Here is a 19,575-nt window from a genome sequence, read left to right on the forward strand (position 1 = left end):
TCCCTCGATTCCCTACGTTACGTTTTTATCGGTGCATCTCTGACTTCATTGCGTCACCGTTCCCATTTGCCTACAAGACTCTCTTATACGCTAAAATGCCACAGAAAATGCCTAAAAATGGAGTAGGTACTACAAGATGCACGCGCGTCAAAGTATCCCCAAATTCGCGACTTTTCGTACTTTAAACACGCCCCCATATAGCTTGTATAGCGTCAGCGTTTCCATTCGCCTACGAGGCTCTCTTATACGCTAAAATGCTGCAAAAATGCCTAAAAATGGGGTAGTTAATGTCCAAGATATTTCAGCATCTCTGCACGTGACAAGGCTGGAAGGACTAGTTTGTCCATTTAGGGGACGCTATACCCTACAAGATATTCGGTCACCGGTCTCTAGCGCCTCAAAGTATCCCCAATTTGGCGACTTTTCGTACTTTAGGGGACCCTACATGATGCACTCTCCGGAGTGCCATTTTCACTTCTGTGCAATCCAAGGCAGTTTCATAATAAACTATTGTGTCAGATGTTTAATCATCTTGTCTGTTTCTGAAACCTGCTTGAACCAAATACATATTTCACTTTCAAATCAACAAAAATCAAACTACTTGCTTATTTTTTTTTAAATTTCTCAATTTCCTCGTATTCTAAATACTTGTTTGTGGATTGTTGTCATTTCCGTAATGTATGTGTTTTATTTTACTCTATTCCTGATGAGAGAATTAAGCATTATATTTGGCGATTTAAATTGACTGTAATATTAACACCAACCTAATCTAATAAAATTAATATAACCGTTTATCTTTTACCGAAAATTGCAAAATATGTAGGTTGGAGTCTCAATTATATTTCCATTTTATATTGACAGGAATAGTTACTACAACACTATTTATTTCCACAATACAATGTTTTGATGTCAGTAAAATTATCATCACGATACCACTTTGTTAACCCAACTTAAAACATATGTTGCCTGAATGGCAAGGGATAGTTGATGCTGTACGCTTCTTTTGTTGTTGTGGGGGAATTCGGGCCAAGCTCTAGAGGCTTTCACCATAGCAGGCTGAACATAAGGACATAATCATAATTATTGCGTATTTTCTTTCAAAAGAAGCTGATATAAGGTACAGATTCAACAAATGGCAAAGCCAAATTCACTTGACAGTATAAAGCTTAGCGTTTAAGTTATTGCTTTCCATTGATTTAAAGAAAGTTATAAGAAATAAATGGTTTTACATTGTTTAAAAGTGGTAAAACATTTAGCTTGATATTCCTGCTTCGAGTTTCGATTCTACAAAATAACATCTGTTTTAAAATTGAACGAAGTCAAGACCGTTATGTCGTGACGTTTACACCAGTTTTGGTGATTTTTTTCTAAATTATTACTATTTAGTGTCAGCTTCGTCCCGTTTATGAATATAGTGAAAATAGAATGAGAACTGGATCGTTTTCATTTTCTGGACACCAAAAGTTTAAATTGAAATAAGGGTTCTAAATCGAGACCTCAAGATAGCACACACTATTGCTTGTCATAATTTGGCGTATTGTTACTGTATACACAAGTAAAACGTTTCCAACAATTGGTATTTAGAATGGGATGAAATTTAGTTAGAAAACATGTAGAAAATGTCTTCAGGACGGTACACACACACAGGATGAGTAGTATAGGGTCACAAATATTAATAACGAAACCACAAAACTTCGGGAATTTTATCTAGTTTTTTTTACACTGACCAAGCTTTCAATCAAATTGAGAAGAACTTTACCGACCAACGCCAATCTGAAAATGATATAAATGTTTTAATTATTATAATGAAGTTATTCCTGTTTAATTTCCATTAACAAATTGCATATTTTAAACATAAAGTGAAACCAGAATGAATAATATGTATTACTCACTGACATGTCTTATTCTTTACTACAGAGAAGCGTAGTGCGCATGCGCAAATATAATTTTGAAAAGTAAGGCGAACGAAATAGGACGTTTAACTGTAAATATGTTTACAAAACAAACTATTTCCATTTGTATTTAAAATCGTTTAAAGGTTTACTTAAGACATATTATGCTAGTCGGATGATATGTGCGATTATACCAGTTATCACTTTGTGCGTGAATGTACATCACACCATTTTACTTCCAACCGCAGTTTCGTTTTTTTATCGATTTTTGTTCATAATAACCAACATATATTTCTATAATCATACGGGCATGTAAAGACAATATAATTTTAAACAACATACTATGACTTTAAACTTGAACTTACCTGCGGGAAGGAAAGCTCATTGCACCATTCACACAAGGGACATACTTGGCAAATAGTGGTGCTTTTTAGAATCCCTGACTCGTAGGTTGTAACAGCTTGGTAAGCTAAAATTTCAATTGTTACGGTTACCACAGCTACATATGATAATAAACTGTAGTTCGTGAACATAACAAATACTTCTAAGTTAGCGTATGGTTCAAATACAAATCGATTACAGTTTGTCATGTTACATTATTTTAAATGAAATTCAATTACTATTCTTGTTTTTGTTTTGTTTTTTACATAAAATAAACGTTGGCATATCGTTAACACTGATCGCAGTAGTATGGCCTAAACTCTGCAGTTTATGTTAAGCACAACATATGCATGTACAAATGTTTTGTCTGGTCGGTATTGTTTCTAAATTATAATTCCATTATCAGCCTTTTCAAAAGTAATTCATAGACGAAAAAGGAATTTGTGTGTGTAAATTCCGCTACTGGCTGCGAGGAATGGAATCAAAGCGTTACACCAAAGAAGACGGAGGGGCTAGCTCGAGTTAATCCACAGAGCATGTCATATTGTTCGGTTCCAATGTGTTATCTCAGAGAGTGGCCCAGAGCCTCGGCTACGATTATATAGTTACGATAAGAATCAGCGCCGTAGTATAAAGCTGTTCATGTTTAGAGAATCACGTATATTATTATCTCATTTATGTCAACTTACATGGCTCATAGTAGTCATATACCATCACATGACATGCTTGGCTTTTCACAACAGGGTCCGAACGATCCATTTTGACATCCACACACACTTGCGAATTTCCCGCTAGCTAAAATATTATAAATATATATGTTCATAGTAAAGAACGCATTTGAAACACATATTGACATAAGCAATAATTATTTAGGAACGTTATGACTTTACATGTGTAAAACATTCTCATTTGAATACAAGAAACAATGGTCATTGGTCTTAGTATTCATTGACGTTCAACATCCTTTTATTTTTAAATATAAAAAGCATGTACATACACTATCAAAGTAAAGAACATGAAACCGGCCGTTCCTTTCCTGTCGTTTGATAATGGTTTGGGCGTTGAGTTTGTCGACATCCGTCATGAAACCTAAAATAAAGATAAACTAGTATATTTGGCATTCATTCAAACGGTTCCGGTACATACAAAATGACAGTCACTACCCTATTTTGTTGTGCTGAAAAAAAAACATATGAAACATTTAATATTGATTCCCCTGACCGACATGATACAAATATTAAGATGGCATTGAAACTATGCTTTGTTGTTCGCACAAATTCCAAGTGAATAACAAGTTCCGTTGCTTTCTTCGACTGATAGCATAAATATATCATACCAGTTGGCCTTTCCACTTCCATAAGGAGCATTCCGCTAGGTGTCTGGCCTGTCCAACTGTATGTGTAAATGTGTATTTGATTGAATGTAAAAACAACACACACAAAAAAGGTAACGCGATACGTATGTGCTCAAATATTAAGCTGAACGTACTTAAGATAGCTAATATACAAGCACGTTCATTGTTTTGTATAAGTGACCACTTTCTATTCTGGTATGACGTTAAAGGGTGTACACACACTAAACTATAAAAACAAATAGAGCAAAAGGAATATCGACCTTTTTAAGCCTCAGTAGATTGACGAAATTGGTCAAATCACGTTTGCATTTAATAAAGAACAATATTTACATTATGCGGTAATTATGCATAATCTGTTCTGACTTTTTTTCCTTTGATATTGGTATTCGGCAAGCAATACATTTCCAAAAGATGCCTGAATTATGTTTAGTCATACGCATTACTGCCAATGGCATGATCAAACAAAAATATCATTTGCACATCGAGTACATAAATACTAAGACTTTGTTGTTTTTTTTTTCATTTGTTATCAAACAGTATGAATGCCAACGTTTATATATAACATGTTTATCAATAAAATGTATGCAAAGGTTGATTGGCACATAATTTAGAAGCAAAGCTAGCTAGTTAAGTGTGACCCGTTGTGATTTGACCGTTTTAAGATTTAGACGTTGTATCTATTATTTTATTATAGGGAAGCGATTCCCCTCTCACGCGCGATTGTGAAGGAAAAATCACAACGCCAACGAAGGTCGAAGGACAACATCTCAGACAAACTAATTGTATAAATTTAATAAGTAATATATACTTGGACAATTATGTGTTACAGGTTTGTGTAGCAGTTATTGTTCCGCGGTGTTATGAAATTTTCATTATTCGTACTCTTTCTGTTTTCGAACTATTTCTTTCTGTAAATCTTTTCGGGCTGACATTTACCATTTAATTATCGGCATATTTTTGTTACTTTGCATTTTGTTACCACAACTGTCTGCAGTTATTGGAATTCAAAGCTGTGTAGAGAGGTTTCGGGTTACATTTACCCATGAAAGTATAATGAGATTATTTGAGCCAATTTTGATTCGAAACAATTGGTTATTGTATGTTTCTAGAATAAATTTGTGTAGGAATATATTAATGTTTTAAATATTTATTGACTGTTTAAATACAAATGAGACACGAGCTGGAACGAACCATTTTCATTTAGTGTGGCTATAACATAGTGTGATTGATGTTTATATTAAACAGTTGTATATTGTATTGTAAATGTTAAGCAATGTGATTAGCCCGCCTCAGTGTTTATATTTTCATGACCTGTTACCCGGTCCAGTTGTGCTTGGTGAAAAAGATGTTACATCGCAGAAATAGAACACATGCATTGTTAATGCGTTGTATAAACTTTACCCCACCGACTGAACAAGCAGGAATACTTAAGATACTGTCGAAATGCGATTCAGCATGGTTCAATGTATCACGCCAAGATAAAAAGTAGTTTTATTTATAATTGATTAAGGAGTACCGCATGCAGTTGTGCACAGTGAGAGAGTTAAGGGATTCCTTTATAATGGCTGCAGTTATACTGATGCGCGGGTCTTGAAGATCGCTTTGGATATAGTAGGAGGTCGTAACCTGAAATGCATTGTATCATGCCGTTAAAACTATGAAACAAATTTCAAACACAGAATTTGCATTATATAAGTTACAATATTAAATAACAATGTACGAGGACCATCCAAACATATGTGGACGTTCTATACCTAATTAGGATTGTGACGTCTCCTCATCCTATTAGATGGTAATATAGACTATACTTATATATAAGCCTTTAAATCTAAGAAATAAAATACAATAATTAATATGCTTTATATAGTATATGCTTTATACACATTACACAAATAAATAACACTGAGCAAGGGCCATCAAGAAAATGAAAACTATCTTTCACATATAAGGATTGAGACATCTCTTGTGGTGGTTCTTTAAACTTTTTGGTGACAATATAAACTACATTATACTTTTATAGAAACAGTGGTACAATGAGACGATAAGATGTACCTATTCTGTAGTTGTTCATTTAAATGTTGACTTCTATTGTGTTTTGATGATTGTTTTATCAACAAAATGCTATGACGGCGCAGGATTGAGACATCTCTTGTGATGGCTCTTTAAACATTTTGGTGACAATATAAACTACATTATACTTTTATAGAAACAGTGGTACAATGAGACGATAAGATGTACCTATTCTGTAGTTGTTCATTTAAATGTTGACTTCTATTAAGTTTTGATGAGTGTTTTATCAACAAAATGATATGATGGCGCACACTGTTTTAAAATAGGGATTTGTATGTAGTAATATAATAAATGCTTATACTTTGTTACTCGATGCGCTGACTATTAGAAAAATGTAAGAGTCACAAACAACTGCGATTGTTTATTTTCGGAGAATCAAGCTTTTATTTCGAAATGAATGAGATACTTATATATGCAAAATAGTATAACTCTAAAATGCAAAGCATTTAAGAAAAAAAGTTCATTAGATGTATTTTTAACACGATCATCATGTGAGCTGAACGCTTATTAAAGTTTAAACGTTGTGGCATCACAATACTAGATGTAAAGCTTGTTGTGAACTGATGTCGTCACATTACATTATCACTCGAACATTACTTATTTTTTAATTGTGTCAATGACCTTTAAAACATCGATGCTACCAACCTCGGGCTATAAACTGTTATGCTACAGAGTATATCGAATTATAATTATTATCCAAAAATCAACAATCAAATATTGTTGTTTGAACTTCTGAAGACATCTTTTACTTCTTTGACTCTAAGTTACAGAGAACATACCGAGGTATCACAAGACTATCCATTCTAGACGGACGTTGTCACAAACAAATATACACGTAGGATTTAACCCTTTATAAACACAAAAACATACGTCAATCACCGCAACTCCTTCACCAGTTGTGTAGATGTGTATGCTCGGCACGTTGGACGGCACCTGTAAATGAGTACACAAACAAAGTTTAGTTATATCATTTTATGATTGACAACATCATTAAGCAACACGAGACTATGGCTTACATTCAATACTTATGTAATTACTTAGTCAAATTTTAGAATATACATAGTTTTAAAACTACCGTTTATCGAAGTAATCAATTTTTATATGTACAAACGGCATATCTCGTTCTTTGATGTGGTAATAGAAAAAATGAAATACACGACACGACACGATACGTTTATTCTGTTAAAATATTTATAAGGCTTAGAGCATATACACATGAATACCAATAGTACGCCAACATAAGGTCTAGATTATCTAAACAAAAATAATGCATCAGAATCTCGTGACTAGAATTCGATAGCAATATTGAATACGTTAGAACAGGTATATCATAAGCATTTCCATTATTCCACCAGAATATTTTTAAGCGCAAATGGATATAGATATATAAAATCATGTTCGGACTAATTTAATGGCTTACAGCAGAAATAAAGTTTAGAAATAGTACGTCTGGGTGCGCTCCGTTTTTGACAGACAAACGCAAAGTGTTTCTCAGTCTCTATATACTTGATGTTCATACATGTTACCAGTTGTAATTTTACCGTTTCAGATTTGGACGTATTTATTTATTTATTGTAGTAATGAGTGTTCTCTTCTACGCAAAAATTGAAAGAGTAAAACATAACGAAAACAATGGAACGTCAAATTTCAAACGAATAGAGCAGGTCACAGAAACATACTGATTTAAGTATGCCTTATATAATTATTAACTGACATTAAAACCTTACCTCGAAACTATAAGTGGTATCGTAGGTTGCCGGGGTTATCTGATATTCATGCACGAAATTATTTCCAGTCGTGTTCAGATGCAGTCCGTAGTTGGAAAATGAAGCCGGGTCCATTGGAAAGCGGGCTGCAAACTCGGACAAAGCTTGAAGCGACACAACAGTGTCCTATCAAAAACAAATGCATACATACATGTCGACATGAATATAGAGCAGGTGTAAAATAGAACTGCAAATGAAAACGATTCAGGTTATATTTAAAGTAAAATAAAAGGCATATAGACAAAATATGTTGGTAATCTGGCAGTTATTTGAACGATATCTTACTTGACATATTCGATGAACAAGCCACCAGACTGTAGTAATAAAAGGCATTTTATTTCATCGATTAACTCGTTACAATGATCAGTACAAGCAAACAATCGGTCGATACAAATACATGAGTAAGTTAGCTTTTTGCATTGTTGACATGTCCAATTTGTATAAAGATTTGGTGTACGCACTGCTCGGTGCACAATAATTGCCGTACTCTATCAGGTGCCTGTGATTCGAGTCTGTGATACAGCCAAGTGTATTACTGTTTTTCTTCGGCTTGGTTAGAGTTAGCCAAATAGTTATTAGTTGGCCAATATTTATTCGATAATTACTTTTGAAAAGAGTTTTTATACGTTTTAAATCATTGCTTCCAGTTGTTTTCAACGTCAAATATATCAAATTTTAAAGGTTGATCATGGAATGATCTATTACAAACAAGACACATGGTACATATTATACCGACAATATCATTGTTTGTTTTCAAATTTCTGTACACAACTGATACATTTTATTTTGTTTTATTGTGAAAACATGCATAATCAACAATGACCTTGATTGAAAGTATTTATAATTTATTCAAAATTTATAAAATAACCCCTAGGTCGGGTTTTAATCTGAACTGTTTCAATGTTCGAGCATATTGTATTATCGCTACACCATAGTGACATGTCTGTAGTGTTAATATATTGGTAACGCTATGGAAAACTGTGGAGAAGAGTGATGTTCATGGTAGTGTTTTTGTTTAATTATCTATGGTGGGGGGGATCGAACTTTCATCCTTGTATCATTCGATATTAGTATTAGTCTTGTATGCCTGATGTGTGTTTGTAGTTTCAATGACATCATATTCTACGAATGATGTACAAGGTTATATATATAGGATCATTCGATTTCCATTGCTTAGGTTCTAAATGTGTACACATCTTTAGAGATTTCTCATGACATTGACACCTGCTTATTTAACTGATAACATTATTTCGAGCATGTTACATTATTTCAATAGATTATGAAAGCAATTCATCGTTTGCTCTGAATTACCTGAGTCGATGCAAAACCGCCTGACGGGTTCCTCTGTGACACAAGCCAGTTGACAACCTTACGTCCCTCATTCCGTTTTCCGAGTTCACTATATGTCAGAAGAGCGTAAGATGTTGCCTCAATATCACGTGATGGAGCCCGTGACGGCGCCGCTTTCGAGTCTGCCCGTTTGTTTACCATCCGAGAATGTTGCCAATACGTTTTGTCACCTAAGTGGTAATGATAAAAATACATGTGTATTTATAAATATATTTATGTATATATATAAATTGTTACTTTGTAGTAAAGTTTACGGCTAATAACAAATGAATTTGTGAAAAGGATATGTGTATCATCATTTAAAAGGTCACTCTTACACGCAAATGGAAAGTTCCACAACTAATACAATTGTATACCGTGTTTAATTTGAAAGAAAGGTAATGATAACACGATACTTCTACCGTATGAGACGATAGTTGATCAATGTAGATATTTTAGGTCCCAACAGTCATTGAATATGTGTTCGTATTCAGCTATTAAATACACGGTTACAATCTTGTTATCAGTAATAAATATTTTCCATTAATGTTTCAGTACGTTGTTAAATATCTATCATTCAAAATTTATGTTTGTTATACATGTGTATGCATTGATTTTAAATACAAGTGTCACTTGAATTGAGATTGCGTACAATCTTGTCAATTTTCAAGCGAATTCGATACTTTTGTATAATAAGGTGGGCAGAAAAAGTATGATAGATATCAATTCGACTAACATTTTGCGGAAAAAATACATCCTATCGGGGAACAAAGACGAATGCAATCATATAAAATCATATATGTCATCTTGAGATCTAAATATAAAAAGAACATAATCACCTTGATTTGTAGCTCAAGCATGAAATTTATACAAGACGGACTTATGCTACGCTACGCTACTACCATATGTCAAGTCAACATGTATTTTTGTATTATATGAATGGGTAGTAACAATTTTTGTGTGGAATATAAACATTTATTCGACATAGTGATTGCGTAAAAACCTACATCGTAAGGGAAACTACAGTGAAAGAAAGCATGAAAAACTTACTTGCTTTCGACATATAGAAAAGAAAAGCAAATATTCACCTTGGTTTAAAGCTCCAGTTTGTAATTTGTTCAAGCAAGACGGACTTATGCTACTGCCAGATTTCGCCAAGGCGTAACATAACACCGCAACAGTGTACATGTCGTGTGGGTCGTTGATCTGGGCCTCCAAATAATGCATTGCCTTCGTGATTGCATTATTCAAACGGGAATCCTGCGTTTATATAACAGACATGGTATTCATATGATATTATTACACACCTCATATACATACAGATTCATGATAATTATTTCACATTTACTATTTGTGTGATTTGGAAATTCATCTGTTTTCGACAACGATACTCCTAATTTGATTTTTGTAAAGCCTTTACCTGATGCTGCCGTACGTGAACATTTCACAAGGGTTAAGACAAAAGAATACATACTTAATACATGTCCTTTAAAATTTCAAGATTTTAGAAACAGGGCATAAAATGACTCAAGTCAGTATTGCACTTTCGCTAGAATCATTGTCGTATTTATTGTGTTCTTGTCCATCTATATATAATAGTGAATATAAACACTACAAACGTTCAGTAAGAAGAGTCTTAAACACCGGTGTCCGATGCGCAAATACGTTCAAAATGTTTGTTATATAAAGTATGTATGCACTGTGCTGCTTGTGGAGTTTTGTGTTGTTCTTTCATGTTTGTAATGTTATGGTTCTTGTCTTTGGCGTTTACCCTATGCCATTAAACCGGGTGTCTGTTAAAACTTTTTGCTACTGAGCTTGTTTCTGTAGCTTTTCGCATACATAATACAACAAATAACTTCAGAGGTGCAAATCCTAATTTAATTAACTCGTTCATGTTTTTCCACCAAAAATTTGTTGCATCCGAAAACGCTTGTTTTATCATTATGTTATTTATGATATAAAATTGCAAACAAAAACATGTATAGCATAAAAAGTAGTTTGGAATTAGTGGGGTTCGAACACAGGCAAGTGATGTCAAAAAGTATAGAAAACAGCCGGCTAGACGTTAATAAAACTGCCGTTTTCAAAGACGATATTTCATCGTTCATCATTTACTGTGGTTCCACCTGTTTGAAGTTTTTGGTTTGACACTCTTTATGATTTGCCACACTTTATTTCTTATACTGATTCTGTATATTCCTCAAATCACTGAATAGTCTTTAGCAAAGCCGACCTGATTCTATCCTAAGTGGAAACATTCCAAGAAATATTTTATATACAGTGTTAGCTCAAATCATGTTCCGGGGCAGATGATAAAACATATTTGCAACTTCTTGTTCATTTTTATTTGTAATTGTAATAATTATTTACTTTGATATACATAACTACGTTCTTTTATTTTCAAATTACAAAAATATATTTCTTTTCTATTCATTCGTGTATTAACATTTTTTTTCTTAATGTCGTTACGTAAAACCAAGTCTATTGCAAGTATTTTGAATTGTATTGGAGCTATTTTACTTACTGCTACTAATTTGAATCCTCTGTTTTCGAGCATCGCGATCAAAATAAACGCTGTGTGAGAAACACCGGTCTTTGTTCCTGACTGAAAAGGTATGTTTCGTAGATTAAACGAAAACATGTTCTAGTATCATTCACATCGATGAAATAATTAATGAGCTGATTTCAAAATTTATATTCAATACACATAAACAAACATCTTAAGGCAAATGCTTCATGGATAAGGAAGATCTGATTATTTCGTTTGTACGGTTATATTATTACGGTATTTTATCAATTAAATGTCAAACATACTTGGTCAACCCATCTCATTGATGTCCCAGGTTCTCTGAAGGACCCGTCTTGATCCTGTTGCCCAAGAAGCCATACCATAGATCTTGACAAAACCTGGTCATCTACTTTGACTATTGAGCGTGCTTGACCAAAACACTTAAGGACGAAAGCAGTTAACCTGAATCAGAAATGGCATATTATTTACCCAGGTTTAAAAGTATTTATCATCAGATACATTAATGAACGTTTTAAAATCGTACATGTCAGCAAGGACGCGTTTGTACTTTACCAACTGTTTAGTGACTTAACTGGTGATAACATCAGCATTTGAAATATTAATCATACGTCTTTGTTTGGAAGTAGCTAATTAATAAAGTGATTATTTTTGAATTTCTGACTACTGGCTTTGCCCTGTATTTAGCATTGTAAAAACGGTAAACTAAAATGAATATTCATACCATGCACTACCAGATAGATCGCGTTCCCCAAAAGCACTGAATGAGCCATCCTGATGCATATTTCTAAATTCGTTCTGATAACCTTTAAAATCAGTAGAAACATGTACTATCGGACGTGACATGTTAAACGTAGTGTAACATTTATTTCTGAGGGTTTTAATTTATATAGGTCATCGATAGAGTTAGTTTATGGAAATGAATGACTTGTTGTTTTTTGCGAATATTACTAGTCTGCGGACAATCTTTGTACTCATGGAACGAAAATTAAAAAAAAAATGCTTGTAATTGATTCACAGGTCCTTTGATACTCGCGAAATGAAACACATTTTGTCTTGTTGATCTTAGTCTTGATATAACAAGAAGACGATCTTGCTATAATGTAAACAATATGTACTGTATGTTATTCGCCTGAAATTCTATTAATCCAATAGTGTTGACGCCAATCAAGTATTTCAGGCATTACATTTACTCAAATACAATTACATCAAAGAGTATCAATATATTTTCTCCAGTAGAGTTCAATATTGAATATGAAATGTGTCTTATAGTCTTACTGTTATTCTGATTTATTTTTATTGTATTAATCTTGCGAACATGATACACTAACAGTGATGCGGATGAGATTAGGTATAATACCGAATTTCACTTGCTGCACAGCCTTATCCTCTATCTCCTTAGTAAGCTTTCCAACTGTTTTTAGATATTTAGCAATGTAAACATCAGGTGCAAAGTCAACCATATTTTGTTCCCCACAACCGTGCGGCATTTTCAGCAAACCCTGTAGACCATCAATGCTTGGCTTCATGAAGTTCCCTAAACATATAATATTTGGTAAATAAACAGGTTACATCAAGTAGCTTGAAGCAAATGTCACTAAAAATAAAAGTATTGGAAGTCAAATGAAATGGTCACACACTCTACCTTTGAACCAACTATAATCACTAGTTATGACATGCAAACAAAATAAAATATCACAAACGAACGAACATAATGTACTTTGTTGCTATGTTGAAGGGTCGTCCCCATAAACAAAAAAAAAGAAAAGAACAAGAAACACTGTTTAAATTGTTAACTGGTACAATACATTGCCATGAAATCATGTAATCTATGAATTTATCACTGTTGCTTCGATATCTGAACCATACATATGCCAGTTCCCTGAACCAGTTAATAATGTTTTCACTTAAATTTATCAATTACTCACATCAGAGATGGGGTGACTTATTTTGAAACATTTCAAGGTATGACATATGACTTTTGTATTCAAGGAATGGGAACATTACTAAAACATGTGCAAAAACATATAAAAAGCGCATTTACAAAAAAACAACAGTGTTTTGTTTTATCTCTGAATGCACACACGGAATGAGATTGGCTTACCGGTCATCTTAACTGTAACAGTTTTACTACCCGGGGCCATATGCTGTGGGTCTTGTAGGGACACGGTGAGCAGTTGGCTGGATAAATGCGTCAAATTGACGAGTTCCTGAATGTTTTCCCTTTTTAAAATTCCATATGGCTGTAAAATATTGCGTAAACATGCAAATTATCAACACACTAAGAAACTATCAACTTGTTTGCCTTCTCCGAGTAGCTCAGTTTGCGAAAACAACATTAAGTGATAATAAGAAATACTACTAAATTATTTACATTTGTTTCATTTTGTTATATATTTATGTAACAAATTACAGAAAAATGGTTAAACTGATTATGGTTTTTCTTGATGATAAATCTTATCTTGAAATATCTAGCCTATTTCAAATCCATTTCGAAAGAATTAATTCGGATTTCATTCTCTGGCATACTTTCCAACGAACGTTAGTGTAAAACAATTATATTGACAAACACATTGATATCTTTACTATTCGATATAATGTACTTTTCTAATGTACGACCCTTTTGTACACACCTATAAATGGGCCAGCAAAACTCTTAAAACCTAGCATTTGATTGTTATATGAAGTTGTTTCAAAAAATAAAATAATCTTTTAACCTAAACAATCTTCGAATTCGCTACATTTTTCATAATTATGATGAGCAGTTTCGGTTGGACACCTACCACGACAATCACTTGTTTTTGTATTTTATCAACTGCAGCAGCTCTGAGGAGATCCCCTGCTTTAGCCTCCGCAGTTATTGTTATCATCCCAGTTGTAGTTGGAGTAAAGTGTACAAAAGTAGATTTACCTTCTCCCGAATTTACCTGGAATATACAGCGTGTATTGTGTTTTGTGTAATGTTTTTTTCAAATGTATTAAAATGCCCCGGCTCAATTTGGGGTGAACACATTTTTTTTAAACGAAATAGTTTGTCCATGCAAGAAAAACAAATCCAATGAACACATATGCAACAATCACCAAGAACAAAACACAATTGTCCGCAGCGCAACATGAGGAATGTTGTAAGGTATGAATATAGAATTAGATTCTTAGCTTGGCTGCCTTTTATGTTTACATCATCCCATTAATCTGAAATGCATACTCGAATTCAACAAGCATCCTGTTAGCGCATCAGCCTTGGTTGCCAGCGGTTTACGAAGGGAGTGTGTATGTCTAAAGCAGCTTTTCTAGGCCAATGTTGTTTGTCATACCTATATTTTTATTATTATATGTTGAATGTATTACAGAAGATTTATTTGTTGACTGCTGTTTTTTTTAAATGATTTAAGAATAATGTCTTGAAAAAAAAAGTATCTATATTATAAATGTTAAGGACATCACAGCACCCATTATTATGTTCTGTAAGTAATAAAGTGTTGAGGCTTAAGGTTGATATTTCCTTTTTTATATTATAAGTCTTCGTTTGAAAATGTTTTGTAGCATGATGGTAGGCGAGCAGTACATAACAGTCTTACTTACCTCTAAATGTAACGAAAGAAGAATTAAACTATCAATTGTGTTGCCTATTGAGTCCACAATTGTAATAGATGCAGCCGGTATAGGATGATCCATGTCGTCCGAATGTTGAATTTGGACAGAGACCTGTACAATACAGTGGTTATTGGAAAGTAACTGTCTCTTTAATCTATTCTAATAATTACAGTTTTATTTGTCAGTCATAAGATTAACAATTGAAGTAACTGAATGTAAATAGTATTCCATACTTATGTAAAGAACTACGAAAACAAGATCAGTAGCCAAATGTTTAAACATAATCCCCGTTTAATTGCACAGGGTAAATGCTAAAGACATAGAACACAAAAAAATAAAAACATCAAAAACAAGAAACATGGCACAACAGCACAAATATCGACCAAATTGATACAATACACAGTCTTACAATACATTTGAAGTTTTAAAAGATATGCAATGTATCTGTTTTGATGATTCGGAATGTAAAACAGCAGATAAAGACTTCATGTGTAGCCAAAATACACAATCATGACGTACATTGAGTGACGTGGCAAAATATTAAAACGTATGCAATTTAAATGATCTATATTTTAAATGTTGCTTATGTAGGAAACAATAACAAAATAATTGCGATTACAATAGAAAGCGATGCGATAATATCTAGCGTACCTGTTGCGTACTTGGAAGATAATTGAATACAGTAACTTGCAGAAGGAATTCTTCTCCTTGCACGATTGTTTCTGGGAGGTCCATCGTAATAAAGAAATCGTTTCGTACAGTGACCTGCATTTCAATATTGGCAAGGAGTTGTCATTGATATTGGTTTAAACGTTATTTATTTTAATATATCATACGAAGGAAAAGGCATAATCATTATATATTAAACAATAAAAACTGGACAGAATCTCTCTCTCTCTCTTCAAGCTAATAAGCATTATGTGGAAATTTGTGTAAACGAAGATTTAACAAACTTTTGTAAAGTGATTGTGGAATATTATTGTCCAATAACTATATTGAAATGTATGTCCTGAAAATAATATTGAATTGTTATTGTAGATCTAATGCCAATAACCAGACGATTAACAGAGTTTGGGTTAAAAACGGTTTTATTTCTAATAAATATCGTTCTATGTTATTATCTTCCTCTCGCTACGACAATTATTCCTAAAATAAACTAATTTAGTATTCACAACAAACATTTTCTTAGAATTTGTCCAAGAGAATCAGCTATACATTTAACGATGGTAATGTTCAACATACGTTATACCGTTTCTACGGTATTTGTACCTTAGGTATATTTTCTGCAATTCCGAAGCTACTCTGGTCATTTGTCGCAAATACTGATGTAATCCATGACGTCATCGAGTCGGGTACCTCACGCGTCAGATGAATTTCTCCACTTGTTCTGTTGTTAGAAAATATTGAACATAATATAAGTTATTTTGATCTTCAGAGAAAATTGACACACACATTTTACACTATCCTGAACGTTGTAAGTGGTGTATTAGTTTATTTGCAGACCGTAGCATATTGTTTATATTTTCTATAAATCAATCTATCATCACCCCATTACTTTATTTTTTTCTTTATCTCTCCGATCCTCCTCCCTGCAAGTATTTATTTATATCTCTTCCCCTTCCTTTCTCAAACTTTATATGTTTTCATTATTTCTCCATATCTCTACCCTACCCTCCATTACTCTCATTATTTGTCCATGTTTCTATGGCACTCCAACTCCCCCATGCCATTCATTATTGCTCCATTATCCCCCCACCCCTTTCTCCTATTATTATCTCCATATCTCTTTCCCCCACACGCCTCGCCCTTCCATTTATTATTTTCTCCATATATCTTCCCCCCAGACGCCTATCCCTTCCATTCATTATTTTTCTATTTCTCTAATCAGTACTCTTCTCGCCAAATTCCTAATTTCTCCATCTCTCTATCCCCAACCCAACTCCCCTAATTTCTTTACTTTTTTGATGATACATCAGATTCATGGGCCATTTAACATAAGAAATCTTGCTGTAAAATGGTTTACAATGATTAATCCGATTGATCAAAAGTTGTTTCATATAACTGAGTTCATAAAATGATTAGTATTGATGTCGTTCTTAAACCATATGCTTATATAGATGACTTGATGACCATGTTCCCTTACCTATTTGCTTGTGAACACGTGCAATATTGCATCCAATCAATATATAGAATATCAAAACACGTACGTGTTTAGGGGTCATAACTTAGAGAAACAAGTGCTAATAAAATAGTTTTGGTCTTTAGAAGTCAAGTTAGGGAGACGTTTAATGATAAGTTTAACTGTATGAACATTGCTTAAGAGTGTTGAGCGTGTAAGTACACAACTTTTAGATAGAATTATACTAGTTTAAAAGTCTTGTCCATCAATGTGTAAGCAAATAATCAGACAAAGACTTAAAATAATCAGGCCACTTAGGAATAAATAATTAGAGAAACGAAGAGTGAGAATATAGCTGTGATAGAGTCTCATATAATGTATGGTAAGTTCTAGAGTTCAACATGATGCTTTATTTATAAGAAATGCATCGGAAATACCAACGAAATTTCAAAAGATATATGTACGGAGCATATCATCATTGTTGTTTAGTGAAAATCGCTTAATTTTACAGATATTGTTACACCTTTTCAATACAAGAACATGTTGTTTAAGATCGGATTTGTCATAATAAACCTGACACTGTAAATTGAATTACATATTTACTATACCACTATCCAGCTTTATAGGGCGAATACCGCAGAGAGAATCTTTATAGTATAAAATACTTAAGTGTCAATGTCTTTCAACCTTGACAACTATTTGGAAACTAAGAAGTAAATGTATGTTTTCTATATGTTTAAAACTATTATCACAAGGTACATTTGCATTATTAAGCTGTAAGCAAATGTTTTATGTTTAAAGCATCAGAGTCCTGGTTCCAAATATTAATTTGGTTATTTCAAAGGATGTATTGTGTAGAAAAAGAATAAGTGTATGCTTTACATATCCAATTGTTGCAAACCCGCTGTTTCGACCTCAACAGTTCGATAAATATGTTCCAATTTCAGTAAGAATAAAGAACACAAATACAAACTGCATTAAGTTTATATGTAACGTATTTTCATATATTGTACATAAGTAATTAGTAAGCAATGTCCGTTCAAATAATTCCAAAATCATATTGCTTCATTAGGCATCAACATTTTACATCACAGACGTACCTGGATATGCCAATTGTACGTCGGATACTTGAGCATTTAGACTGAGGGTCTAATCATTGCGTGCTTTATTTGGTCTGATGCGGATACACAGCGTTTTTATGAATATATTGATTTATGAGATATATAAAAACACGTAGTATATAACAATTTAAGCATACAAGTAAAGATATCTAAAGGAACGTACTCACCCTACTGTGTGTGTTTCCCATATCCACGTTTCTGGAAACTTACTTCGTAGGACAGCTCCCAAGTTAATATCTAGATAAAATAAAACGTAGCGCGCGTTTGTACTACGATGACAATTAACAAACTAATTAATGTTAAGCACCTACAATGGTTGTGTTCTCTTAAAAGAAACGCCTTTGCAGTAACGTCTACCGCAGTCATGAATGGAAATGGCTATATTTTTGCTGGTGGTATACATTTTATTCTTGAAAAATATTTACTAGCTCTACTTAGCGCTATCAAAATATCATATTACATTCCATTCTGCAAGGGTGATCCTTTCGAAACACACTCTATATCTATTATAAATCTGCGTTAAATCAGATTCATGTAGCAATATAAGATCCTAACATTTGAGAAACAACCGAACGGTAATCTTGCGTCGCGGTTACATACAATGTAAGTTAAGTGTTCACAATCCATTTATACACATAGGTAGCATCCTTCATATATAATTCATTCATTCAAAAGCAGACTAAAAGTCTATTTCATAACAAGATGGTGGTTCTTACACCCACTTTCTCTCTGGCTCAAGTGTGGCTACAATGAAAGTTACATAACACTATTTATCGTGACAGCTGTCACAACACATGATTATATGGGTACAGCTTTAACTTTGATCCATAGTGTGTAACTTGTACAACAGGCAGTGCTTTTCTTTAATTAAACCTACCTTTGCCTTGGATATAAGCTGTAAAGAAATCAAAGCTTAAGTAAAAATGATATAGATATAATTATTAACACAGTAAACATATCACATTTTTATATTTTTTTCCATGCTTGTTTTCATTGAAATATAATATTTAAATGACAGTGTTGATGCAGAAGATGGCGGTATATACAAACTGTTTGTGGATATTGCTTTTTGGCAATTTATAAGTGTTCGTTATATACTCAAAAGATGTATGTTCTTTCATTATTTCATTATAGTCATGCTGAAGGTAATATTTCTTTAAAAAAATAGAGTACAATTATACTTACGGGTCGGTGCTATATATAACAAATAAAACACACATTTTATATACTGATATCAATTTGAAAGTTCAATCAATTTATCCAGTATTGAAGCTGCAATCTCACAGATTGACAGTTTTGAGCTTTGTTATAGGTTTAGTCAGCTGATTTTGGTATAAATGCCTTCGTTTCACTCATATAATATGATTTACAATAGAACAAGTCTCAATTGTTTGAAAAACTGCCGAAAAACTTTTTGTT

The 19,575-nt window shown here is 33.2% G+C and overlaps 1 protein-coding gene and 2 long non-coding RNA genes across 3 annotated transcripts; all 3 read right to left on the bottom strand.

Moving 5' to 3' along the window:
• Positions 1-1,714: 1,714 nt before the first annotated feature.
• On the bottom strand, positions 1,715-12,105 carry LOC128222335 (CD109 antigen-like). Its single transcript, XM_052931314.1, has 13 exons — positions 12,047-12,105; positions 11,610-11,766; positions 11,320-11,400; positions 9,881-10,052; positions 8,775-8,983; positions 7,425-7,589; positions 6,568-6,630; positions 5,144-5,253; positions 3,610-3,665; positions 3,271-3,362; positions 2,963-3,068; positions 2,258-2,361; positions 1,715-1,773 (listed from the first exon to the last, which is right to left on the bottom strand). Exons 1-13 carry the CDS (start codon positions 12,103-12,105, stop codon positions 1,756-1,758), a joined length of 1,392 nt encoding a protein of 463 aa, XP_052787274.1. The 3' UTR covers positions 1,715-1,755.
• A 603-nt stretch (positions 12,106-12,708) lies between these two features.
• LOC128222608 (uncharacterized) lies at positions 12,709-14,154 on the bottom strand. The gene is made up of 3 exons (XR_008259176.1): positions 14,106-14,154; positions 13,427-13,565; positions 12,709-12,859 (listed from the first exon to the last, which is right to left on the bottom strand). It is a non-coding gene; the product is annotated as an uncharacterized LOC128222608 (long non-coding RNA).
• Positions 14,155-14,916: 762 nt separating this feature from the next.
• On the bottom strand, positions 14,917-16,207 carry LOC128222610 (uncharacterized). Its single transcript, XR_008259177.1, has 3 exons — positions 16,186-16,207; positions 15,568-15,681; positions 14,917-15,027 (listed from the first exon to the last, which is right to left on the bottom strand). It is a non-coding gene; the product is annotated as an uncharacterized LOC128222610 (long non-coding RNA).
• Between the last annotated feature and the right edge of the window lie 3,368 nt (positions 16,208-19,575).

This window comes from Mya arenaria, chromosome 16 (assembly GCF_026914265.1).
Source record: "Mya arenaria isolate MELC-2E11 chromosome 16, ASM2691426v1".
In the NCBI taxonomy this organism is placed as follows: domain Eukaryota; kingdom Metazoa; phylum Mollusca; class Bivalvia; order Myida; family Myidae; genus Mya; species Mya arenaria.

Excerpts from the sequence above, each read along its gene's own strand:
- LOC128222335 (XM_052931314.1), bottom strand. The coding sequence starts at position 12,105 with ATGCATCAGGATGGCTCATTCAGTGCTTTTGGGGAACGCGATCTATCT. Across the intron at positions 11,401-11,609 it reads CAATGAGATGGGTTGACCAA|TCAGGAACAAAGACCGGTGT; the intron begins GTATGTTTGACA and ends ATACCTTTTCAG. Across the intron at positions 10,053-11,319 it reads GAGGATTCAAATTAGTAGCA|GATTCCCGTTTGAATAATGC; the intron begins GTAAGTAAAATA and ends ATATAAACGCAG.